The 22233-nt window shown below is 40.9% G+C and overlaps 1 protein-coding gene and 1 long non-coding RNA gene across 3 annotated transcripts in view; one reads left to right on the top strand and one right to left on the bottom strand.

The window, feature by feature from the left end:
- Positions 1–22233, top strand: part of VWA8 (von Willebrand factor A domain containing 8) — a 251624-nt gene that overhangs the window by 76965 nt on the left and 152426 nt on the right. For both annotated transcript variants that reach the window (XM_075918951.1, XM_075918952.1), the window contains exons 13-14: positions 8799–8959; positions 15047–15160. In XM_075918951.1, coding sequence (XP_075775066.1) covers positions 8799–8959; positions 15047–15160 — 275 coding nt within the window. The remainder of the gene's footprint in view (positions 1–8798; positions 8960–15046; positions 15161–22233) is intronic.
- Positions 1–22233, bottom strand: part of LOC112546011 (uncharacterized) — a 38412-nt gene that overhangs the window by 8935 nt on the left and 7244 nt on the right. Inside the window, exon 2 of the long non-coding RNA XR_012900637.1 lies at positions 7573–7664. This is a non-coding gene — a long non-coding RNA (uncharacterized LOC112546011). The remainder of the gene's footprint in view (positions 1–7572; positions 7665–22233) is intronic.

The following is a 22233-nucleotide window of genomic DNA, read 5'->3' as shown; positions in this document are numbered from 1 at the left end:
AGACCTGCATTTAGTATTGAATGCTCTAACTAGACCGCTTTTCGAACCAATGGCAGCCACCTCATTATTACTGTCCATGAAAACTGTTTTCTTTGTAGCTATTACCTCAGCCAGATGGGTAGGAGAGATCGCAGTCCTAATGGTGGATCCCCCATACGCTGCCTTTTATAAGACAAGGTCACTTTATGTACCCATCCCAAATTCCTCCCCAGAGTACACTCATCCTTCAACATCAACCAACAATACACCTTCTCACCTTCTTCCCCAAATCACACGCCTAGTCTTTCAAGATGAAAATGCATACTCTTGACCTGCGCAGAGCGCTCTCTTTTTACCTGCTGCAAACAAGACCGTTCTGAGTGTCTCCCAGACTATTTGTTAAGTAGCAAACCAAAATAAGGGCCAGGCTGTCTCATCACAGAGACTCTCCCATTGGATCTCAGATTGCATCAAGCTTTGTTGTACATAGTCAGACATGCTGCCTCCAGAGAGCATAAGGGAACACTCAACCAGAGCCATGGCCACCGCAGTATCATTCATCCATAAAGTACCCATAAGAGACACCCGTGCATCTGCCGTGTGGTCCTCTGACCACACATTTGCAAACCACTACGTACTTATGCAGGGACTTCTTTCCAACCTGAAACTGGCTAAGGCACTTCTTTCCACCGCTTCCAGATTCAAAGTCGTTACCTCCCTAAAGAGAAATTGCTTTGTAGTCAGCTAATGTGGAGCACCCACGGGGACATCTCTCTCTCTCTCTCTCTCTGAGGAGGTTATTTGCCTCAATAGTAACTGATGTTCTTCAAGATGAATGTCCCCATGGATGCTCCACAACCCTCCCTTCCTCCTCTCTACTTCGGAATCCTGGCCTTCTCAAGCCATCATTTCAGGGTAGAGAAGGAACTGAGACATACACAATGCCTGCAGCCTCGCAGTACACGGCTGCTGGTTCACGCATGCCCAGCCCAGGGACACTGCTACAAAATCTCTGCTCTGAGGCTCGGCCGTGGCGCACCAACCTAATGTGGAGCACCCACGGGGGCACTCAACTCAAAGAACATCAGTTACTATTGAGGTAAGTAACCTCCTCTTTTGTGGGCATAACCCACTTCTTCAGATGACTGGAGTATTAGGAGTCCAGATCTTTTCCATATTGTTTTCCATATCTTTTCTTGTTCTTATAATATTGCTCTCATAATTTTTTCTCAATTCTGAAGTTTCTTTAAGAAGATTAAAAAAATCCATGCTTCTCAAATGATCAGTCTGCAAAGAATTAGGGGAAGACTGAGAATCATCTGAAGGACTCTGTTTTGAATAAGATAAAAATCAAAGTCAACCTGAGGCACATGAGCATTCTCAGGGGATTTCAGATCTTCAAGGCATTCCATATATTCAGGCATGCTATTCAAATAAATGTGATGGGAGAAGACTTATAGCATTGACTGAATAAAACTAAAAACCCTAATCTCTGTAGAAAAGCATTTCTATACAATTATAGAATAAATAATATTTTTTCTATATAATCTTATTGGGTTTTTTTCTGATCACATTTATATGTGAGTATTTAAGTGATCGATAGATCAACCTGTCTCTTCTAGTGTTTACCTCAGGATTAGATTACGAGGTTCTAACTTCTCTCAAGAAGTTATTATGCAAATCATTTACGCTTCTTGTACAGTTCTTCACTTTCAGTGGGCTTATCTAGTATATATTTCCCAGCAGATGGATCCATTTTTCTCTGGAAAATGGCTCAGGGTTTAATACAATCAGAGGCTAGGAATTTCAGCAAACTAGTATCAAGGGAATGTGTGCTCTTCTGGGCTTGACAAATGAATCTACTCATGGCAGATGACTCTTATCCCTTTCTAAATACAAAGGAAAATCTTCATTATTTGTGTACAACACAAATGTCAGGGTATGTGCTCCTAACCAGTAGGGGAAGCCAGTTACTCTTGGGAACCTAGGAATGTGACTACAAATACCCATGTGTCAGGCAAGATTTTTCCAGGACCCGCTTCTAGCCTGCAGAAAGGCAGCTAAGGACTTCCTGTGTGAGGGGCTATGCCAGATAAAACTGTAAATGAACTCACTTTATAAAATAGATAAAACTTACACTTTCAAAAGAATATTTGTGATGCTTATGCTAGCATTTGGGATGTTAGATAGTGTGTAATTGAATCGTCATGTGACTGCATCAAATGTTAGTGTTTACACAACTATTTGATAGTCCCTGGGAGTGGGGCAAGCAGCCAGTGCTTCTGTTCCTGGGGAGCTCAGACCACCATAGACAGCGACTGCTGATGTGGAGCAGCCTATGCCTGAGGCAGGCCTAGGTTCACCACTGACAGAAGTTGCTCTGTGGAATGCGTGTAGTCGACAGGATTAACTGATAAGCCTAAGCTTATTGGTTAATCGTGTGGTCATCCACATGTGGACCTCTCTAGCCTATGAAAAGAGCCTGATCCAACTCCAACTAAAGTGAGTAGGAGTCTTTGTAAGAGTTAGATCAAATTATAAGGAAGTAGAGTTTGCAAAGACAGTCCTCTGACTTTTCGGAATTTATAAAGCTATATTTAGGATATATTAATAAGATGAACATATGACAGTTTCTAAACTTGTTTTTCAGTGTGTTTGCTCACGTACACACTCTCTCTGCCAAAATAGAGTGTGATTTATTTTCTGTATAACTACATCTCCAAAATACTCAGTTTTTACTGGAAATTACTAAGAACTTTAAACATCTTAGGGAAGAACTTAAAAAAAAGTAGGAAATGTTTCTAAATGGTTTCTAAAAAAAAAACCCAAACCAAAAAATCTTAATACTAAGTAATTAGGATTGAATATCAATATCATGATGTAATTTGATACTAGAACAAATATTTGCATGTATTCATTCAAAAACTAGACCATTTAGAGTTTATTACTATATGATATAGTTTCACCATTTTGAGTCAGAAAAAAGTCTTTGTTGCTTCTTTGAGATGTCTTACAATCATCATACTCCTAAAATTCAATACATTTTAATTTGTCTTCATAGTCAATTATAATTCAGCAAGTAATAATATAAACACAGAACTATGCAATGAAGTAAAGTTCTTTTGCAGAAATAGCAGTTTTACTCCTTTGGTCTTAATTCAGCCTTTAGAAAAAAGTTCTGGCAAGAAATGAAATATCCCATTATTTATTTCCTAAAATGTCTCCAGAAAGAAACAAAAAAATAGGGAGCAGATTTTTATTTAGTGACCTTTGCATGACTTCCAAGGATCTTAAGAAAATGACAAGTATTACGTCTTTTATTACATTTCACTGCCCTTTAGCAATTATGGCACTAGAAACATCCCACTTATCCAGTTTCTATTGCTTCACCAATAGTAATAATTTTCTTGGCAATTCAGAGGCTAGAGAGTTTAGATTTTATTTTTGATTCCTAGTTAGACTCACATTCTGCTAAGATTTCTGAAACAGGAAATATGAATGAAGCAGTAGAGAGAATTTTGATATCCCGAAACAACATATAGCTAGTTTAGTGAAAGACATCAAAATTAACATGCTGATAAAGGATCATTATTTTCTACAAAAAAGCCCTAGCTGTTTGATGATTGTGTTAACGCTACTGTTATTTAAATATTAGGTTTTTCTGGAACTTCTTCAGGGGAGGAATGTTTCAAGTTTTGTTTTTTTAAGTAATTTAGACTAGCCATTCTCAAACTGTTGTTCACAAATTGCTGGCTGGTCATATGGTCCTGGATGCTGCTTTTTCTCATTTCCAGTTGCTTAACTGCTGTCAATGCTCCTTCCCCACTCTGTCATGATAAATGCAGAAGTGGGGGCCCGCAAAAGTACCCCAAAACTGTATCTTTCCAGGCTTTGGTAAAAAACTTCCCCCAAAAAATCTTAAAAACCTAGATTTTGGGTGCAGAAATCCGCTGCCACCCCCCAAGTAATAATAAGGAAACCAGGGAGAGACTACTTGGGAAATCTCAGCCCCAAAAGTAAAAACCAAGACACCAAAATTAACCAATACCAGGTTAATAAAAGAAAAGAGAGAGAACTTTTATTAACACCACGATATTCCTGTTGCAAGCATAATGACTAGATGGTAAAGTCACAAAGTAATATACTCATGGGGAATTCCACCATGGGCCCAAACTTAGTTGCAAAAGAGAGAAAACCCCATTTTAAATGCACAGACATCAGATCCCATTTTCCAAACCATAAAACAATAAAACCTAACGGATTTATCTAAACTTTAACCTACTTACAGAATAGTGAAGAGTCTATTCTTGGAAGGAGACATTCTGTGGGTCTCCCTCATTAGCTGGAGAGAAACTGCTCAGGACAAAGGAGAGGGAAAAACCAAAAATTTCTTTGTCCCAATTTGAAATTCCTACGTACATTCCTATTGGCCAACTCTACCTGGGTTAGATATAGTTAACCCCTTAGTCCCCAGGCTGCTGGCCATCTCTCATGATCATGACAAGTGCATTCAAAGAGAATGAAAAGTAAATTAAAAACTTTCCTAAAATTACTTTCCTATGTATGCAATAGCTGTAGTTGCCACTGGTGTTTTATGCAATCAGAAAGGCGAGAAAAGGTGGTACATGAGAACAGTAGGGAAGAGAAAGGCCTCCATGAGACTCTCTCCATCAAAAATATCTACTTTATGAAAAAAATATGGGATGCACAACTTTAGAGTAACTATTTGGACCCTCTTCTTTTGATACAAAAGATTTTCAGAATGCTTAATAAAAGTTCCTTCTATGTGACATTGACAAGAATAGTTGTCAAATCCCTTTTAGACAGAACTAGGGGGCTGTGCCCCCAGCTCGCTGCACTCACCCAGCCCCCTCTAGTTGGGGGGTAGGCAACCCTGGTTTTTCCCACCGGCCACCAGGAAGGGCCGGGCTGTCGCCACACCAGCCTGGGTCACTTCTCCTTCCTCCCACCCTAGGTCCCTTCTCCCTCCCCTGCCATGCCAGCCCAGCCCCTGCTTCTTCCTCCTCTTCCTGCCGTGCCAGCCCAGACCCCTTCTCTCTCCCCAGCCATGCCAGACCCCTTCTGCCTCCCCCTGCAATCCAGGGTCCCTTCTCCCCCTACCCCCTGCTAGCCCAGGCCCTTTCTCTTCCCCTATCTCCCTTGCTTGACTGCAGCGCACGCCAGGCCCAACTTTAACTCCAGTGGCCAGGGAAGCACGGGTACCTGCCCGCCCTGCATGGGGCGCAGTGAGACACACCGGTAGTGCTGTGTGCACGTGGCACTCTGGGCGCTGCAGCCTGGTGAGGTGGGGAAAGCAGCAGCATGGGTGGCTGCTGTCCTAAACTCTCCCTTGTATGGTCCCGCCTGAGCTGCTCACTGCTCCAGCCCTGCCCACAGAGCCCAGGGCCGCCCATCCACCTGCTGGGAGCGGAAGAGAAGGAGCAGACAGACTGGTGAGGCGACTCCCCCAGGTAGCTCAGGGGTGCTCTGACAGCCACGGTTAAGTCTCCGTGGGGTGAGTCTCCGTGGGGGCAGCCAGACTCCTGGCAGTTGGGCACCGTGCTCCGATTCCCCAAGAGCCTGGTGGCAGGGAAGCCCCCAAGAGCCCACTGTTGGCACATAACCCCATCTGGGAACCTTGCTCCTAGTTAGGGATGTTAAAATGCGGTTAATTAACTAGTCGAGTAGTCGATGGAATTTCCATGGACTACACGACTAGTCGATAGGCCCATCCGCATTCTTCCTTTGAAATGTACAAGAGCCCCAGCGAGTGGTTTGCCAGCTTTGAAAGGTACAAGAATCCCCAGCGGGGTCTCTTGTGCATTTCAAAGCCATGGAGCCTGGGGTCAGTGGAGGACTCCCCAGCTGACCCAGGTTCTGTGCGGCATTTCCCCAGAACCCGGGGTCAGCTGGGACCGGGGATTCTGGGGAAATTCTGCTCAGAACCAAGGGTTAGTTGGGGAGTTCCCAGGTGACCTCAGGCTCCATGACCTTATGGTGTTTCAAAGGGTCAGCGCCACTGCACAGCTGAGCCTCAGATCAGCTGTGCGGCAGCAGCCCCTTTCAAACGCTGCCTTTATTCAATAAGCAAATGCTCATTAGATAGTCGACTAGTCGACTTATCTTTAACGTCCCTACTCCTAGTGCCTATCCCCAGACTTCTGTCCCGAGCATCGTATCCTCCCCCCCACGATCCCCAGGCTGTCACAGCTGCGATGTGGGGTCTGCCGGCTTATTGTGCCATGTTTCTTAGTGTTGAAAGCCCTGTGGTGTGGGGGTGAAGGAAGGGGAGTAGGGGCTTGGTTTAAAATAGCAATTCCAAGTGGTGAGGAAAAGCAGTGAGGTTGGGCTCAAGCTGGGAGAAGGGGTTGGGGGTAGAGAGGGAGGAGGCAGGCGGGGCGCAGAGTGATGTGATAACGTCACTCTGTCGTCTCATAGGAAAAACTTTTTTTTATATATAGAGAGAGAGAAAAGTAGAGAAGAAAGTATAAGGAACGGATTGAAATATTTGGTGTAAAATAAAACCAAAAGAAATCAGAGAGTTAATCTCCTTAAAACATAATGAAATACAAGAAGTTCAAGTCCAAAGTGAAAAGGAATAATCTTTCTGTCTTATAACCCAAGCCAGCCTTTATAACAACTTGGGTCAAAACATAAAAATACCCTATAAAAGTTATTTTTCAGTTTCAGAATATGACAATATGAAATATATAACTTGTATAATATATAAATAATTAGTAAAGGTTAAATACATACAAATAAGAAATCTTTGGACAAAAAACTAATAACTTTAACTCCAGCATAGAAATTGAATAATTGAGAAAATTGGTAACAAGATAGTTTTCCATTTCTATCTAAACCAGATCAAATCCAATTCAAGTCATTTAGAATATGATGGGAAGTTTGATTTTATTTCTGAATTATACTTAATTGCATTCTGTTCTTCTCATTTCTCTCTTCAGCAAATTTAGGTTTTCCATTTGGGTTATTGGTGTGCTTTGAACATTAGTCTTAGCATAATGAATTCATACTGTGCATGGTCAATTTCATTCCCAAAGAGGACTGAGGTATAATGTGAAATGTAATCTAATTTTGACTTATAGTACAATCTCCTGTGCAGCATGCAAACTACAAAATGTGTAGAGAATTTCTGAAATAAGTGGCAGTTCAAGGACTCAGAAGTAGTTTTTGTACATTGCCTTTATTTTGATAAAGATCTGTTCCTATTCTGTGTGTAGATTGAGTATTTCAGTAGTAAAGCAAAATGGTGGATTAGTACAATAGTAAAAAGGTGTGTTATTTTTATGGTACTGAAGGTGAAAACTCAAAGTTGCATATCTGTGGATGCATTCAAAGGAACAAGACTTTGTCTTGCTATTTTAAGACTGTAAAGGAAATGCAGAAAGAGGAAGTGATCCAGGCTGTATGAAGTTGTAATTTATTCTATTTTCATTGTTTAATTTTCAAAGGATTTATCACTGTAAGAAGAATATATATGCAAAAGATGCAACTGCAGCAATAAATATTTTTCCCATTCCTGCTTTGTAGTTCAAATGCTGTTAATAGCAAATAACCAGTGTTACGGACTATTACCTGGCTAGGTCACTTTCAGTCTAAGCAGGAATTCATCTTCCAGGCCAAGTAATGGCCACTGTGATTTCCTCGGTAGCAGTGGGGAACACCTCCTGTGAGGGAACAAAAAGGTTGATATTCTCTGATTTGCTGTTGCTTTGGCTATAAAAATACTTTCTGGAGTAGGGTGCGGGGAGTCCATTTGGAACTTTATTCCAGATGGGGACTGCTGATCCCTGTATTGCTTTATCCTCTCATTTCCCTCTTAAATATCTGTTGTATATTATTTTGCTGGGCTTTAGAAACTAATAGATTTTTTTACCTGTTTCACATCTGTGAAATCGGTCCTTAATTTAATTATAATTACTGCAGAGTCTTACTGTTGAATGAATTAAGTTGATGCCAGGTGACAATTGCTGCAAAGCTTTATAGTTTTCAGAAACGTAAGAATATAAGAACGGCCATACTGGGTCAGACCAAAGGTCCATCTAGCCCAATAATCCAAAAGTGGCCAATGCCAGATGCCCCAGAGGGAGGAAACACATTAATTTAAAATGCTTTTAAAAGTGTCCCATTTGTTGGAATATTGAAAAGGCAATGTTAATGTGTGTAGAAACTAAAATTTTATTGAAAAACACTTTGTTGCTACGTCTAGACTACATCCCTTTTTCATAAAAGGGATGTAAATTAGACGTATCGCAATTGCTAATGAAGTGGGGATTTAAATGTCCCCCGCTTCATTATCATAAAAATGGCTGCCACTTTTTTTCCCGCATGGAGCTTTGCCGGAAAAAAGCGCCAGTCTAGACGCTGATCTTGAGGAAAATAAAGCATTTTCCGAAAGATCCCTTATCCCTTATTTCCCTCTATGAAATAAGGGATAAGGGAACTTTCAGAAAAGGCTTTTCCACAAGATCAGCGTCTAGACTGGCGCTTTTTTCCGGCAAAGCTCCGTGCGGGAAAAAAAGTGGCAGCCATTTTTATGATAATGAAGCGGGGGACATTTAAATCCCCACTTCATTAGCAATTGCGATACGTCTAATTTACAGCCCTTTTACGAAAAAGGGATGTAGTCTAGACGTAGCCCTAGAGTTCTTTGGGAAAGTAGTCCAAGAGTTCTTGCCTAACTCAGTTTGAGTATTTGCCCCTTAAAATAACAAAATATAGGACTTTCAAGTGAAATCAAGCTCTGGTGGATCAGTAAAATATAGTTTGAATGCATTCTTTTTTATGATTGTTGCTCGCAGGATATGACAGCTCGAGATTTGGTGCAGCAAAGGTATACTCTTCCTAATGGAGACACTGCTTGGAGACCATCCCCACTTGTTACTGCTGCGTTGGATGGAAAGCTTGTTATTCTTGATGGCATTCATCGTGTCAATGCTGGTACTTTAGCTGTACTACAAAGGTCAGTATGGGAGCCCTATTAAGCAGAGTGCTTGAGACTTGTTTATTCAGGACATTCATACTGAGAAGCTGGTATCTTGTGTGCAAATACATAGCTGTGCAACTTCAGGTTTGTTGCAACATTGCAGTAAAGGTATTGGATTTTTACAGAGTACATCATGTTGGGACCTACAGATATTGGAAAGCAGAAGCAAGCCATGAATGTACTATGTAAACCTTTATTTATACTGGAAATTGTAGCTATTTGTTTATGCTGTACTTCTAACTGAATTATAAAATGTATTTGTTTCTATCAATTTTATGAAACCTAAACAATAGTTAATATTTATTAAGAGGTAAAAATTATAAATATTATTTGAAAATGCATTCTGCTTCTACATGATTTATTAATTATGCTCACTCTGAAAAATGCTTTCTTGAAATTATTTAGTAAATTGATTAAAGGAATCTGAAAAAGCTGTGAACAAGTGCTAAAATTTGCAGTGATACAGAATTGTTCAAGGTAGTTTAAGTTCAAAGCTGAGTGCTAGAATTACTAAGGAATCTCACTAAACCGTGTGACTAGATGACAAATGACAGGTAATTCATTGTTGCTAAATGCAGAGTAACACACATTAGAAAATATAATCCTAGCTATACAAACAAAATTATGGACTCTAACTTGTCTGTTACTATGCAAGAAAGAGACCTTAGGGTCATTGTGGAGAGTTCTCTGAAAATATCTTCTCAATGTGCACAGGTAGTCAGAAAAACTAACCAAATGTTATGAACCATTATGAAAAAGATAGATAACAAGGAAAAACATGTCACAATGTCATTATGGCTACGTCTACACTGGCCACAATTTCCGGAAAAGCCATGCAAATCAGGTAAGTCAGGATAGGGAAATCCGCGGGGGATTTAAATATCCCCCGCGGATTTAAATAAACATGTCCGCCGCTTTTTTTCCGGCTTGGGGAAAAGCCGGAAAAAAGCATCTAGACTGGCGCGATCCTCCGGAATAAAGCCCTTTTCCGGAGGATCTCTTATTCCTACTTCAAAGTAGGAATGTTCAAAATAGGAATAAGAGATCCTCCGGAAAAGGGCTTTATTCCGGAGGATCGCGCCAGTCTAGACTTTTTTTTCCGGCTTTTCCCCAAGCCGGAAAAAAGCGGTGGACATGTTTATTTAAATCCGCGGGGGATATTTAAATCCCCCGCAGATTTCCCTATCCTGACTTACCTGATTTGCATGGCTTTTCCGGAAATTGTGGCCAGTGTAGACGTAGCCTATATGTGTACAGCATGCACCCATACCTTGAATACTGTGTGCAATTCTGGTTGTTCCATTGTTAAAAAGTAAATAGAATTGGAGAAGGTGCAGAGAAGGGCAGTGAAAATGTTTAGGTCCCATACAAGGATACATTAAAAAGATTGGGTCTATTCAGATTAGAGAAGAGATGACTGAGGGCGGATATGTTAGAGGCAGAGGTGAAAGTGGTCTGATGCTGTATACTGGCAGAAAGTGGCCATTGGTAATGTCCCACACATGCTGATGTTAAAATGCTGCAGTGGCAGCATTTTAATGTCACTGTCACTTTTGCTTCTCCCCTTTGGTAGTCCTACAGGTAGGGTCCAGCTAATTCTGACACGTGTGTTCATGTTGAGTAGTATCCTCCTCCATGATTGATCAGATTAATGAGGCACTTGGGAAGTAAATTGCTAGTCAAGAGTATAAAGGTATCAAAATCTGCCCCATAATAAAGATCTCAAAACTCCATGTAGAAATGAAAATTTCTTTTTCACTTGTTCCAAAATAAAAATGTCACTTTTGAATATGCGTATCTTCAATTCCTTTTGATTTGCACCTCATAAAATATTATCACCTTTTAAATTTTATTCCAAATAAGACTTTCATGAGTTTGGTTATGCATTTGATACAAACATTTATGGTGTATAATCTCAACAGCATTTATAGTGTATCATTTTGAAAATACAGTTAATACCTGAACTTTCTGAAAACCTAATAATCTCTTTTGATCTTTAGGTTTTTATTAGATACCTCTTTATTAGGTACTAAGGTGATCCTTACATTAGAAACGGCTAGTCTGTTTTATTTTCAAACTGTATTCTTACCCTAATATGGGATTAGGAAGATGGCAGTTCCAAATTACTGTTGGTCAAACCTTATCAGTTTCCCTGTAATTTGATAAATATTAAAAATGTTTCCTTTGCTTTCTATTCCTCTCTATTTTTTCTTTGATTCAAGTGATCTGAAAGTTGGGTTTGTGCTCTTTTCTGCTTCTTTAGGATGTCTTGTACAAAGTCTTGAATGTTTTTCCCTCTATTTTCACACCTTCAAAATATTTGTCTTGTTTTGTTATTGCTAGAAACAATAGGAATGCCAAGTGTTATCTTTCCTTAGTTTTTTTTGTTGGTGCTTTTCTTGGATGACTCAGAAATGTGTATAGAGAGTTGTGTGAGACAAGATGGGTGAAATAGTATCTTTTATTGAACAGAATTCTGTTAGAGAGACAAGCTTCCAAATCACACAGAGCTCATCTTCAGGTCTGTGTGACTCAAAAGCTTATCTCTTCACCAACAAAAGTTGGACTTTGTACACCTTATCTCTCTAACATTCTGGGACTAACAGGGCTCCAACTACACCGTAAGTATGGAGATTTGTCACCTAAATGATAATGGGGAAGTGGTGTTGAATCCTTAACAAAAAGAGCATTTCTCTCAAGTTTTGTGGTTACATAGCAGTTATAAAAACCAACAGTCTAAATAAAAATCATTTCCTCTCTTTCAACTAGATTTCACTTCCCTGGTACCTGTGCTGGCATATTGCCTACTAGTTCTCCATTCATCCCCAAACCTTTTGAAGTAGGGATGTTACAATGAGGGTAATTGGGTGACTATGTAATCACTGAAAATTTCAGCAGTTTCAATGTTTATATACACCTATAGTGGGAGAGAGGCTTTCAACTCCCTAGGAGCCGGTGGTGGCTTTTGAGCTGGCTCCCACCTGCCACCCTGCCCTGCTGCCTCTGTATCAGAGGCACAGGTCAGGGAGGCAGCTGGTTCCCTGGGAGTGGGGCAGGAGCCTGTGTGTAACAGTTAACAGTGGCCAATAAGCCTGTGAAAATAGTTATCCCATTACCTCTCTTTTGAAATAGACAAAACCTGAAATTTCTGATATAAAATCTTAAGCTGAACCCCATCTCTAAGGATAGACAGACTTGCAAAGACCTTTAATGCCTTCTTCACATATTATTACCAAGTACAGGCAGTCCCCGAGTTACGTACAAGATAGGGACTGTAGGTTTGTTCTTAAGTTGAATCTGTATGTAAGTCGGAACTGGCGTCCAGATTCAGACACTGCTGAAACTGACCGCCAGTTCTGACTTACATACAGAATCAACTTAAGAACCCCAGGCGTCCCCAAGTCAGCTGCTGCTGAAACTGATCAGCAGCTGATTCCAGGAAGCCCGGGGCAGAGCAACTCTGCCTGGGGCTTCCTGTAGTCAGCGCTGGTCAGTTTCAGCAGAAGCTGACTTGGGGTCGCCTGGGGAAGAGCAGCTGGGGTGCTGCCGGGTTGGTCCAGTAGTGCCCAGAGCGGGCGCTGCAGGACCAATCGGCAGCGCCCCAGCTGCTCTGCCCCAGAGTCCAAAACAAAAGCCTGGTCTGCTGGGCGGGGGGGGGGGAGGGAGCACACTAGCTGCGCCCCCCCCCCCCCCCCCAGCAGACCAGGGACACTGGGAGCAGAGCCGCAGCGGCAGCGGGGTGCCGCGCCTCTGAGGCTTTGCTCTGGCAAAGCCTCAGAGGCGAGGGACCCTGCCACGGCTGCGGCTTCAGTCTGGGTGCCTGTGGTCTGCTGGGGACGGTCCCCAGCAGACCACAGGCACCCAGACTGAAGCGGCAGCAGCGGCGGTTCCCCGCGCCTCTGAGGCTTTGCTCTGGCAAAGCCTCAGAAGCGCGGGAACCCGCCCGGTGCCCCTGGTCTGCTGGAGACGGTCTCCAGCAGACCAGGGGCACCGGAGCAGCTTACGAACGGGGCTTTCTCGCCCCAACCTCCGGGGCGAGAAAGCCCCGTTCGTAAGTGCGGATCCGACATAAGTCGGATCCGCGTAAGTCGGGGACTGCCTGTAGTGCAGAGCAAGGCATGATTCAATTTTCTTCTCTTAGGGTACGACTACACTATAGTGTTAATTTGAGTTAACTTAATTGGAAATAGCTACACACAAAACCTATTTCGAAATAAATAGCGCGTCCACGCTGAGTGGAACCTGAACCGAAGATAAGGCTGGCCAGAACCAGTGCCGGCAGGGCATCAGGTTAGGACTTAGTGTGTGGGGCTACGTGCTTAAAGACCCTACCCCCACCCTGGACAGATAGTTCTCAGGGTTCCCCGCTTTCTTGTGTACCTCGATGAGGGACAGCAAAGCTGTCTTATCTTGGAGTGCCCTGAGTGCCCGCACTCGGGACACCACAGCACTCGGCCACATGGACCCAGAGCTGCCCCTGGGCACGCTGGTGCATCTCATGGGGTCGTTGCCATCAGCCCGGCTTCACTTGCTGCAGGCTGCCATCTGGGAGGCCTATCGGGGAGGGGGGGGGGGAGCTGTCAGGATCCAGGAGGCCCTGCCGGAGAGTGTCCACCCCGAGGAGCCCTCAGAGCCACACCAATCCTCCCCTCCGGGGGCTCGTGCCCTATTCCTCCCTCGCATCCTTCCACTTACTCCTCCCTTGCCCCCCTTCCTGGTGTCAAATAAAAGACACATATGTTCAAAAATAGAAACTGGGTTTATTGAACAAAACTAGGTGGGGGGGGATGAACCTCTGGGGAGACTGGGAAAAGGAGGTGGGAGAGGGGAGGGGGAAACCTGGGAGGAGGGAGCTGGAAGGGGGAAACAAGGGGAAGAAGCGGGAGGGGAAGCTCAGGGCACAGAGTTGGGGGTCTTGCTGGACCAACTTGATTTTCATGCATATCTGCTCCTTGGTTAGCATGTGGCCTTTGTTGGCCAGGCTGGCAGCTATCCTGCCATAAACGGCCGTATTCCTCCATCTAGTGCAGAGATCATGGACATTGTGGGCATCCCCCCCAAACCTGAATAAGGTCCATGATCTCCACCCTGGACCAGGAAGGTGTCCGCCTTCTCCACACCTTGTCAGGTTCCTGGGAGCTGGAAGACTGCTCCTGGGGAGCGGTGGATGGCTGGCTGCCAGTGGCTTGCTGGCGCATGTTTTGGGGCCACTGGGTCAGGGGCCCTTGTGGCCACTGCTGGCTCTGGGCTGGCAGGTTTGGAGCGGGCACAGGCACTGTGGCCAGGGTCTACCCCTTTAATGGCTCTGGGGCTGGGGGAGAGGAGAGTAAGTTTTCCTGGTTGTTCCCCGAGTGGCCACCAGGGCTCCCTGGGAAGGGCTGGTGGCCCCCTATTTCGAATTAAGTGTCTGCACAGCACTTAATAGCTATTTCGAATTTGGCGTTAGTCCTTGTAGAATGAGGTTTACCAAATTCGAATTAAATGCTCTGCTATTTCTAATTAATTTTGAAATAGTGGTTTGCATGTATAGACGCTATTAAAGTTAATTCGAAATAACGGCTGTTATTTTGAATTAACTTTGCAGTGTAGACATACCCTTATGCATTTGGTTTTGTTCACCTCTGCTTCTTTTTTTCTCTAATAGACTATGTTTCAGTTAAGTTGACTGCTAAAATGAATTGCTTCTAGGAGTAAAACAGGAATGCAAAACTGTGTATCCAGATGAACCAAAATATTCTGAATTTCAAGCCCTACATAGTGAGAGTCTAATAGAAAGTCTGAATGTATGGTCTGCAGGGGAATAAAATTGTGTCATAAATCATGCCATGTACCGTAATTACAAGAAATATTTAAAATTCTTTCTTGAGCATGCCAATTAACTGGAATTTTTCTCATCACAAAGTCCTTCACTGAAAGCTATAGGTCCCAACTTTGGTGAACAACTCAGGCATTGAAATTAAGATTTATTGAATTGAATTCCTCATTAAAATAACGTTGGTTGAGATAATTGTAAAAACTAAGACAATTAAATACTAGAATTTTGTCTTTTGAATTACCAAACAGGCTAATCCATGACAGAGAGCTGACTCTTTATGATGGCACCAGATTATTAAGAGAAGATAGGTATCAAACTTTAAAAGAAGAACTGCAGCTGTCAGACAAGGAACTACAACAGAGGTAATTTGTTAGATACTAACCTAGTATACAAAAAAGTGTATATGTGATTCAGGTTGTAAAAAATCTTCTATTTTATTGCTTGGTATTACTAAAGTTTAAATCTTAAAACAGAAATTTACAGTAGAAACATTAAACTATCCTAGATGAGAGAGATTAAAGAAACATTATAAATACATACAATTTTAGACCTATAGGCTGTGTGTACACAGCAGCATGGAAGCTATCCCATGCTTGCCAGCTCCAGCTTCCATTATTACTCAGGCTGCATTATTTCTGTGCAGACTTTCAGGCTCAGGTTGCACTCTTATACTTTGGGACCCTGCGGGGCAGGAAGACCCCAGAGCTTAGGTTCCAACACAAGCCAGAAGCCTACACAGCAAGGAAACAACTGCTTTCTAAGCACATGTCTTGCTTTCTGAGTACTATGAGTCCAAGTTGCCTAGCACAGGCCAGCTGTGGGCTGTATTTGTTGTTGGTGGTGGGTTTTTTTGTTTTGTTTTGTTTTCCTGTATAGACATATCCATAAATTCACTGCATTATTTTGAGGCATTTTATTAAGAAATATTCAGACTTTAACAAAAAAAATTGAATACAGTAATTCCTCATTTAACACTATAGATGTGTTTCTGAAAATGTTCGTGCTAAGTGAAAACGTTCTATGCGGGGTCAATTGTCCCATTAAAAATAATGGAAAAGGTGGAGGTTGCGTTTCAGGTGGTAATGGCAAAGTCAGTTTTTTGTTGGTGCTGGGTCGTCAACATCAACATTAGATATCTAGCAACACAAGATAACTAGCAACACAAGTCACTGCTGTTTGTTAAACACAAAGATAAACACATGAGTGAGCGGAGGAGCGCTGTGACCCCATGTATTCATCTGCTCATGCGTATTACCACTGTTTTCACCAGCTTATAGTGCCGCGCGAAGTAGTCTGCCACTTGATTATTTCCGTGCTGTTTCGGGGCGGTTGTGTTATTTGAAAAATGTTCCCTAAACAAAAATCATGCTATTGCAAAAACGTGTTAAGCAGGCACGTGTTAAACAAGTAATTACTGTACTATAATTATTTGTTTCAAAAGATTAGCTGAAAACACTGGTATGTAATTTAGAATTAACACAGGAGCAGAAAATCCTAAGTATGGGTTGGGGCTTTTCATGCTTATTCTTCTTTGCTGTTTCACTTCCAGTTGTCTGCTGGAAATATTCTGTGTTGAAATATTTCAAGTCATTTGATTGCCAGACACTCCTTGTACTAACTGAAATCTGTTAACTGGATTCTGTTTTATGTTACCAAAACAAATGTAATCTAATATCTGTATCTATTACCTTCTTTCAAAAATTCTGAAGAACTGAAACTGTTGTAATTCTTAGATGACACTATAGTTTAAATAATATAGGTTTTATACTTATTTTATTGTGATGAATAACAGTACTTGTTTTATAGCAACTAAGAGCAATAGCTGATTTTTACAGTATACAAGGCATTACTGTTTGCCTGTGATTAGGGCAGTCTTCTATGTGGTAGCAAAAATATAGATGAGGGTTACGTCTAGACTGGCATGATTTTCTGCAAATGCTTTTAACGGAAAAGTTTTCCGTTAAAAGCATTTGAGGAAAAGAGCATCTAGATTGGCACGGATGCTTTTCCGCAAAAGCACTTTTTGCGGAAAAGCGTTCGTGCCGATCTAGACCCGCTTTTCCGCAAAAAAGCCCCGATGGCCATTTTTGCGCAAAACAAATCTGAGCTGTCTACACTGGCCCTTTTGCACAAAAGCTTTGTGCAAAAGGACTTTTGCCCGAACGGGAGCAGCATAGTATTTCCGCAAGAAGCACTGATTTCTTACATGAGATCATCAGTGTTCTTGCGGAAATTCAAGCGGCCAGTGTAGACAGCTGGCAAGTTTTTCCACAAAAGCAGCTGCTTTTGTGGAAAAACTTGCCAGTCTAGATGCAGCCGAGGGGTTGTATGTCAACTGTTTAATGGGTACAATTGCATGGGTCTTTTGTATAATATAATATTTGGATCCTGAAGTAAAATACAAAATATCTTCTGTTCTTCTCTGTTTCCTTACAATTTTTACCTCAGTAATAATTTGACTCTTGGTAGTAAACAAAGTGAAATAAAACACCTCTTCTGCACTTGGAAAGGCAAGTTGATGCTACTTTCCGTGGCTTCCCAAGCAGACCCTGTATTGTATGAATGTTAAAACTTAATGAATCTTTAATAAAAAAAAAAAAAACCTGTTAGGTCAATTGATATAAGGTTTGAGAGAACTGCTAACCAGTGATCTAAAACTTCTGCAAAAAATTGAGATTGGATGATATGGGGCAAATTCCTTAGGTTTTCCCTTTTTAAGAAAGAGAAGAATGAAGGCATTTTTAGAGGAATTGTAGAAGGGATCCTCTTCTAAAGAAGCAAGAAACATTTGAATAAATCCTTCAAGAGATCTTTCCATCTGTAAAAGGATGAATAGTAAAGTAAACATGATGGGAAAGATTCTATCTGCTTTCTTTAATTACCTTAACTAACCATTAATATTTTTTTGAAATCTGAGCATCTGTTCAGTAGTAAGAACTCAGATACTCACCCAGAGTAAACCTGTGATATTTAAAATACTGTGTAAACCAACACTTAATGAAAATGTTCAATGTTGATAAGGTCATTCCTTCTGTTATAATAAAAACTGCTTTATTTTATTTATTTTCAGAGGGGAAGGTTGAGGAGAAGGAAGAATTACACAGGCTATGTTGTAATCCAGAGAAATTACATGTGTTTTTAAGAGCTGAGCATTTTTAATTTAAAGGGGTAAAATTTGAGGGATTGAGTGGGGTGGTAGCATATTATTTGTTCAGATTACAAAATTCAAATGACATAATATCACAGTAGCTTCTGGCTTTACAGGCTAAAATCATTGTTTTATACTTGAATTATATCTCAGGCAGCATAGGGGAGGGGGAACAGGAGCCATTGCTGGGGGGAGCCTGCTTAAAAACTGGTTCCCCCCCAGCACCATCGCCGTGGTGCAGGAGGAGATCTAGGAGAGGCAGTGGCGCTTAGCTCTTACTAAATTGCTGTATTTAAAGGCAGAGGCACAGCTAGGGATCGGCATAAGCTATGACTGAATCAGTGGTCCGGCTCTGCCTTTTAAATGTGGTAAGAGCCGCTTAGACCGATCCTGGCTGCTCAAGGACCTACCCCAGTGCAGCTCTGCTCCTTAAATGTAATAGGAGATGGGCTGCCTGCATGCCTAGCTCCTACTACATTTAAATTGCAAAGCCATAGTGGCTCCTTATTGACTAATTGTGTACTCAGTACAAATTGGATCGAGTACACGATTAGTCATTTACTCGCTAGTTAACATCCTTACTAAGAGCTAATAAAATAATTTCTGACTTAAAAGATCTTACATGTGCTATAAGTTACACTTTTGTTTTATGTTCCACCATGCTACTATTTTTATAATTTGCCCTAATTTTTTAAAGCAAGATTTACATACCACACAGGTAGGAGGGATAGCTCTGGCAGCAGACCTGAAAAGAACTCAATCAACTGGTTTGTGGTTGTGGGGATGGAGGATATTCATTGGCCAGTTGAAGGTCTTTGATCAATGAGCTAGCTAGCAGCCTGCATTGACAATTGTTTCCATAGGCCTTCTCTTTAGCCAGTTGTGCTGTGTTATTGCTAAATAATCCAGGTAAAATGGCGTTCAGTCACATGGAGAAATTGTATTTTGTAGATTAAGGATAATGGGGAAAGAAATCTATGCTGGCATAGAGGAAAAGGAAGTTAAACTTAGAAAAGGCTCTTTATGTATAGATAAATTGTTGCTGCACAGCTTTAGCTATTGATAGAAAAGTGTAATTCACTTTGTTGAACTAGTTCTGAGTGAAGGAATGCAGCCATTTAAAATTGATTCAGAATTTATATTCATGGCTTCTATGTAAAATTTTCCTACATAATCATTTGCATGCTATACTGAGGTACCTATTGTGAAGGAGGCATCCCATAACTATAAATTCAGTTGGAAGAAATAGGGAAAAGCCCTAATTTCTCTATGAAACAGTATTTTAACCTGTTTGGATTTTTTTGTTTTATATTTTAGACTTTTCCATGTATCAAGCATTTAGTATAGGAAACAGAAAGGCAGCTATTAAGAGAAAAATATAGAGATGTTTATATAATCGGATTTGCTTCAAAAGCTGAAAGGAGCCGATTATAATGCATGGGTGGGTATTCTTAACACCCTAAGGCAGTGAATTACTGTCCATGTGACTAGGCTAAAAGAGAGCACATACAGCAGAAGAGACAAACACAAGGAATGTGACAGAATGTGAATTTTGTAGTAAATAGAAACTCCAGTATTGTTAAATTTTCACTGAATATATTCACCATCCGTTAGTTTTGAGTTATTTTCACTTTATTTTTGTTTGTTCATTCAGTTTTAGTGTATGTAAACATACACTAAAACAGTGAGTTAATTTAAAAAAAACCTCACTAATCCAAGCAGACATTTAATACATTGCAGAAAATAAAAAGGGAACAGATGTTTGATAATTTTTTATTCTGGCATGGATAAGTGATGGAATATTAGAAAAGATGCATAGTTTTTCCCTTTAATTAAATATATTTTTCTTCTATATTAAGATCCTTTAAATTATAGTTCTTGTTAAATGTGTGTTGTCAGTACCTGAACTACATAATTATTTCGTCCTAACCGCCTTATAATCGGGTGTGATAATACTCTTTTGTAAAAAGTCATCACTCATACATTTGTTCTCATTTTGTTTGCAGTAATAAATGACTGTGAAACTGCAAACGAGGAAAAGACAAAATGAAAAGTTTGTGAAGTGGCAAGGGAATGTTATCTGTGTGCCAAATAAAAGAAACCATTCTTTAGCATTGTACTGATGGTACTGCATTCTCTGTTCAGCCTTCAGTGAAATTATTTTCTGTAAGATTCTTCTTACCCCTTGATGGAGAAAAATAGACTTTAAGTGCCTGCTAACCCATAGGGTCTCATGATCTCCCCTAGTTATCTGGCCTACAGGTTGAACAGGCAAGAGGAAAGGATGATACTCAGCAGTAATGAAGTATTGCCAATCCCTCTAGCAAGTTATAGGTCTTAGTGTGTTAGGCTTTAGTGTTATTCACATGCCTTCTGTCTGTAGAGTGATTAGATATGGCATGTACTTAGTAAACATAGCTTTACAAAGCAACAGTGGTTATGATGGTTTAGAGCTTGATCCTATAGGGTACTGAACAACCTCATCCCCAGTTGACTTTGATGGAGATGGAGGATTCTCTCCAGTTTGCAGGATTAAGACCCTTTTAAAACAGTAATTAAATATTTGGCTTTACATTTTCAAGAGATTGTACCAACATTAATCCAAACAACACCCTTGTGAAGCAGATGAATGTTGTTCCCGTTTGCAAACTGGGAAACTGAAACAGATGTTGTGACTTGCACAAGGCCACAAAGCAAAGGGTGAAGAGGAGAATATACAAATAAAGTGTTCAGATTAGTTAATGAGAATGAAGAGAAATGCATTTATAAATAGCTTTGCAAAGTGCAGACGTTTTAATGTTAGAAAGCTTTCTTAAATGAACAGCTGTTTTATTAAAAATCCCTTCACCAAAGACATTTTCCATTTGTAAGTTCTTAAATATGCAGTTTAAAAATTAAAAAGATTTTTTTGAATACTGTCACTGATAGCTAATTCAGAAATAATGGATTTAGTCCTCAGATATGTACTCTATTTCTGAGAAGAACTGGGGGAAATGGGTGTGCTGTTAGTGTCTCCCCATGCCTGATCTTTGCCTCATCTGCAGGCTTGTTTCTTAGAACAACTCAAAACTGTGCCCCGATGGCCATACCCATAAGGGGGACTACCCTAATGCACTGTGCTCTGGATGTGTTACCTACCTCTTCCGCTCCCTGCCACGTGCCAGAATGCCCCCAGTTGCATTAGAGGAATTCTCAGCTAAGGAAATTTGACTGCATTTTGGATCCTTTATGACACAGCACCATTACAAAAGGGCCAGAGCCAGGATTGAGCTCATTGTATTTTTTTTTCAATTACTAACCAAAAAAGAAATTAATCAGAAATTAAACATGGCTTATCCTATCTTCAAAACAGTTTCTTTATAACTGTTGGTAATTGTTCCATGACCTTTTCTGTGTGTAGAGCCAATGCCATATCCATTAGATCCTATTTCAAATGATGCTTTCAGACATTTCCTTCTATTTTTATCAATCAGGGTACAGCTTTTAGGCTTCTGACTTGAAGCTGAGAATAACTGATACCACCCACTTTGTTTGCTTTGATTTGGGAGTCTGAGGCAGCAGAGCATATATGGTGAACAGTTTTCCTAAGGTGTTCCCCGCATATGCTGTGCTGTATCTGAATCTTTGTTACATCTACCAGACCTATCATCTAAGCTGCACATTGTATAGCTTAAATTGAAGGGTCAAATTCAATCTTTCTTCAGTGACCATCTTTGCACCTCATTTTCCCTAGAGAGTAACCAGAGATAGAATTTGCCCCTTCATTGTAATTTCAGACAGAATTACATTCAAAATAGCACATGATAATAAGCAGGAGAAATACAAATGGTCATATTACAATTTTCTCATTTTTTGAATACTAAATTATTTGTCTGGAATTTTAATTGAGATATTGAGTAAATATTGCATAATGTATTGCAGAATCCAACTACTTACATCTGAGTTACTATTATTTATTTGTATAAACAGTTGCATTTTAAGATCCAAGTAAAATCAGAGTCACTTTGTGCTAGGCATGGTATAAAAACACATTAAAAGAGAATCCTCACCCTGAAGATCTTAAAATCTAAGGGTATGTCTAGACTACATACCTCTGCCGACAGGATCGGTCGACTGATCCTGTAAACCTTGTTTCACGAGTCATAAGGGATTGGTCGACAACAGCTTTCCCTATCGACCAATCTGCATCTTGGCTGCCGTGTTGTGCCGACAATCAGCTGAGCTGGCACAACGTGGTGGCCATTTTTATTTTAATGACTTGGGGAATATTTAAATCCCCGCTTCATT

The sequence above is a fragment of the Pelodiscus sinensis genome, chromosome 1 (genome assembly GCF_049634645.1).
Source record: "Pelodiscus sinensis isolate JC-2024 chromosome 1, ASM4963464v1, whole genome shotgun sequence".
Lineage (NCBI taxonomy): Eukaryota > Metazoa > Chordata > Testudines > Trionychidae > Pelodiscus > Pelodiscus sinensis.
This window is presented reverse-complemented; position numbering and strand designations above follow the sequence as displayed.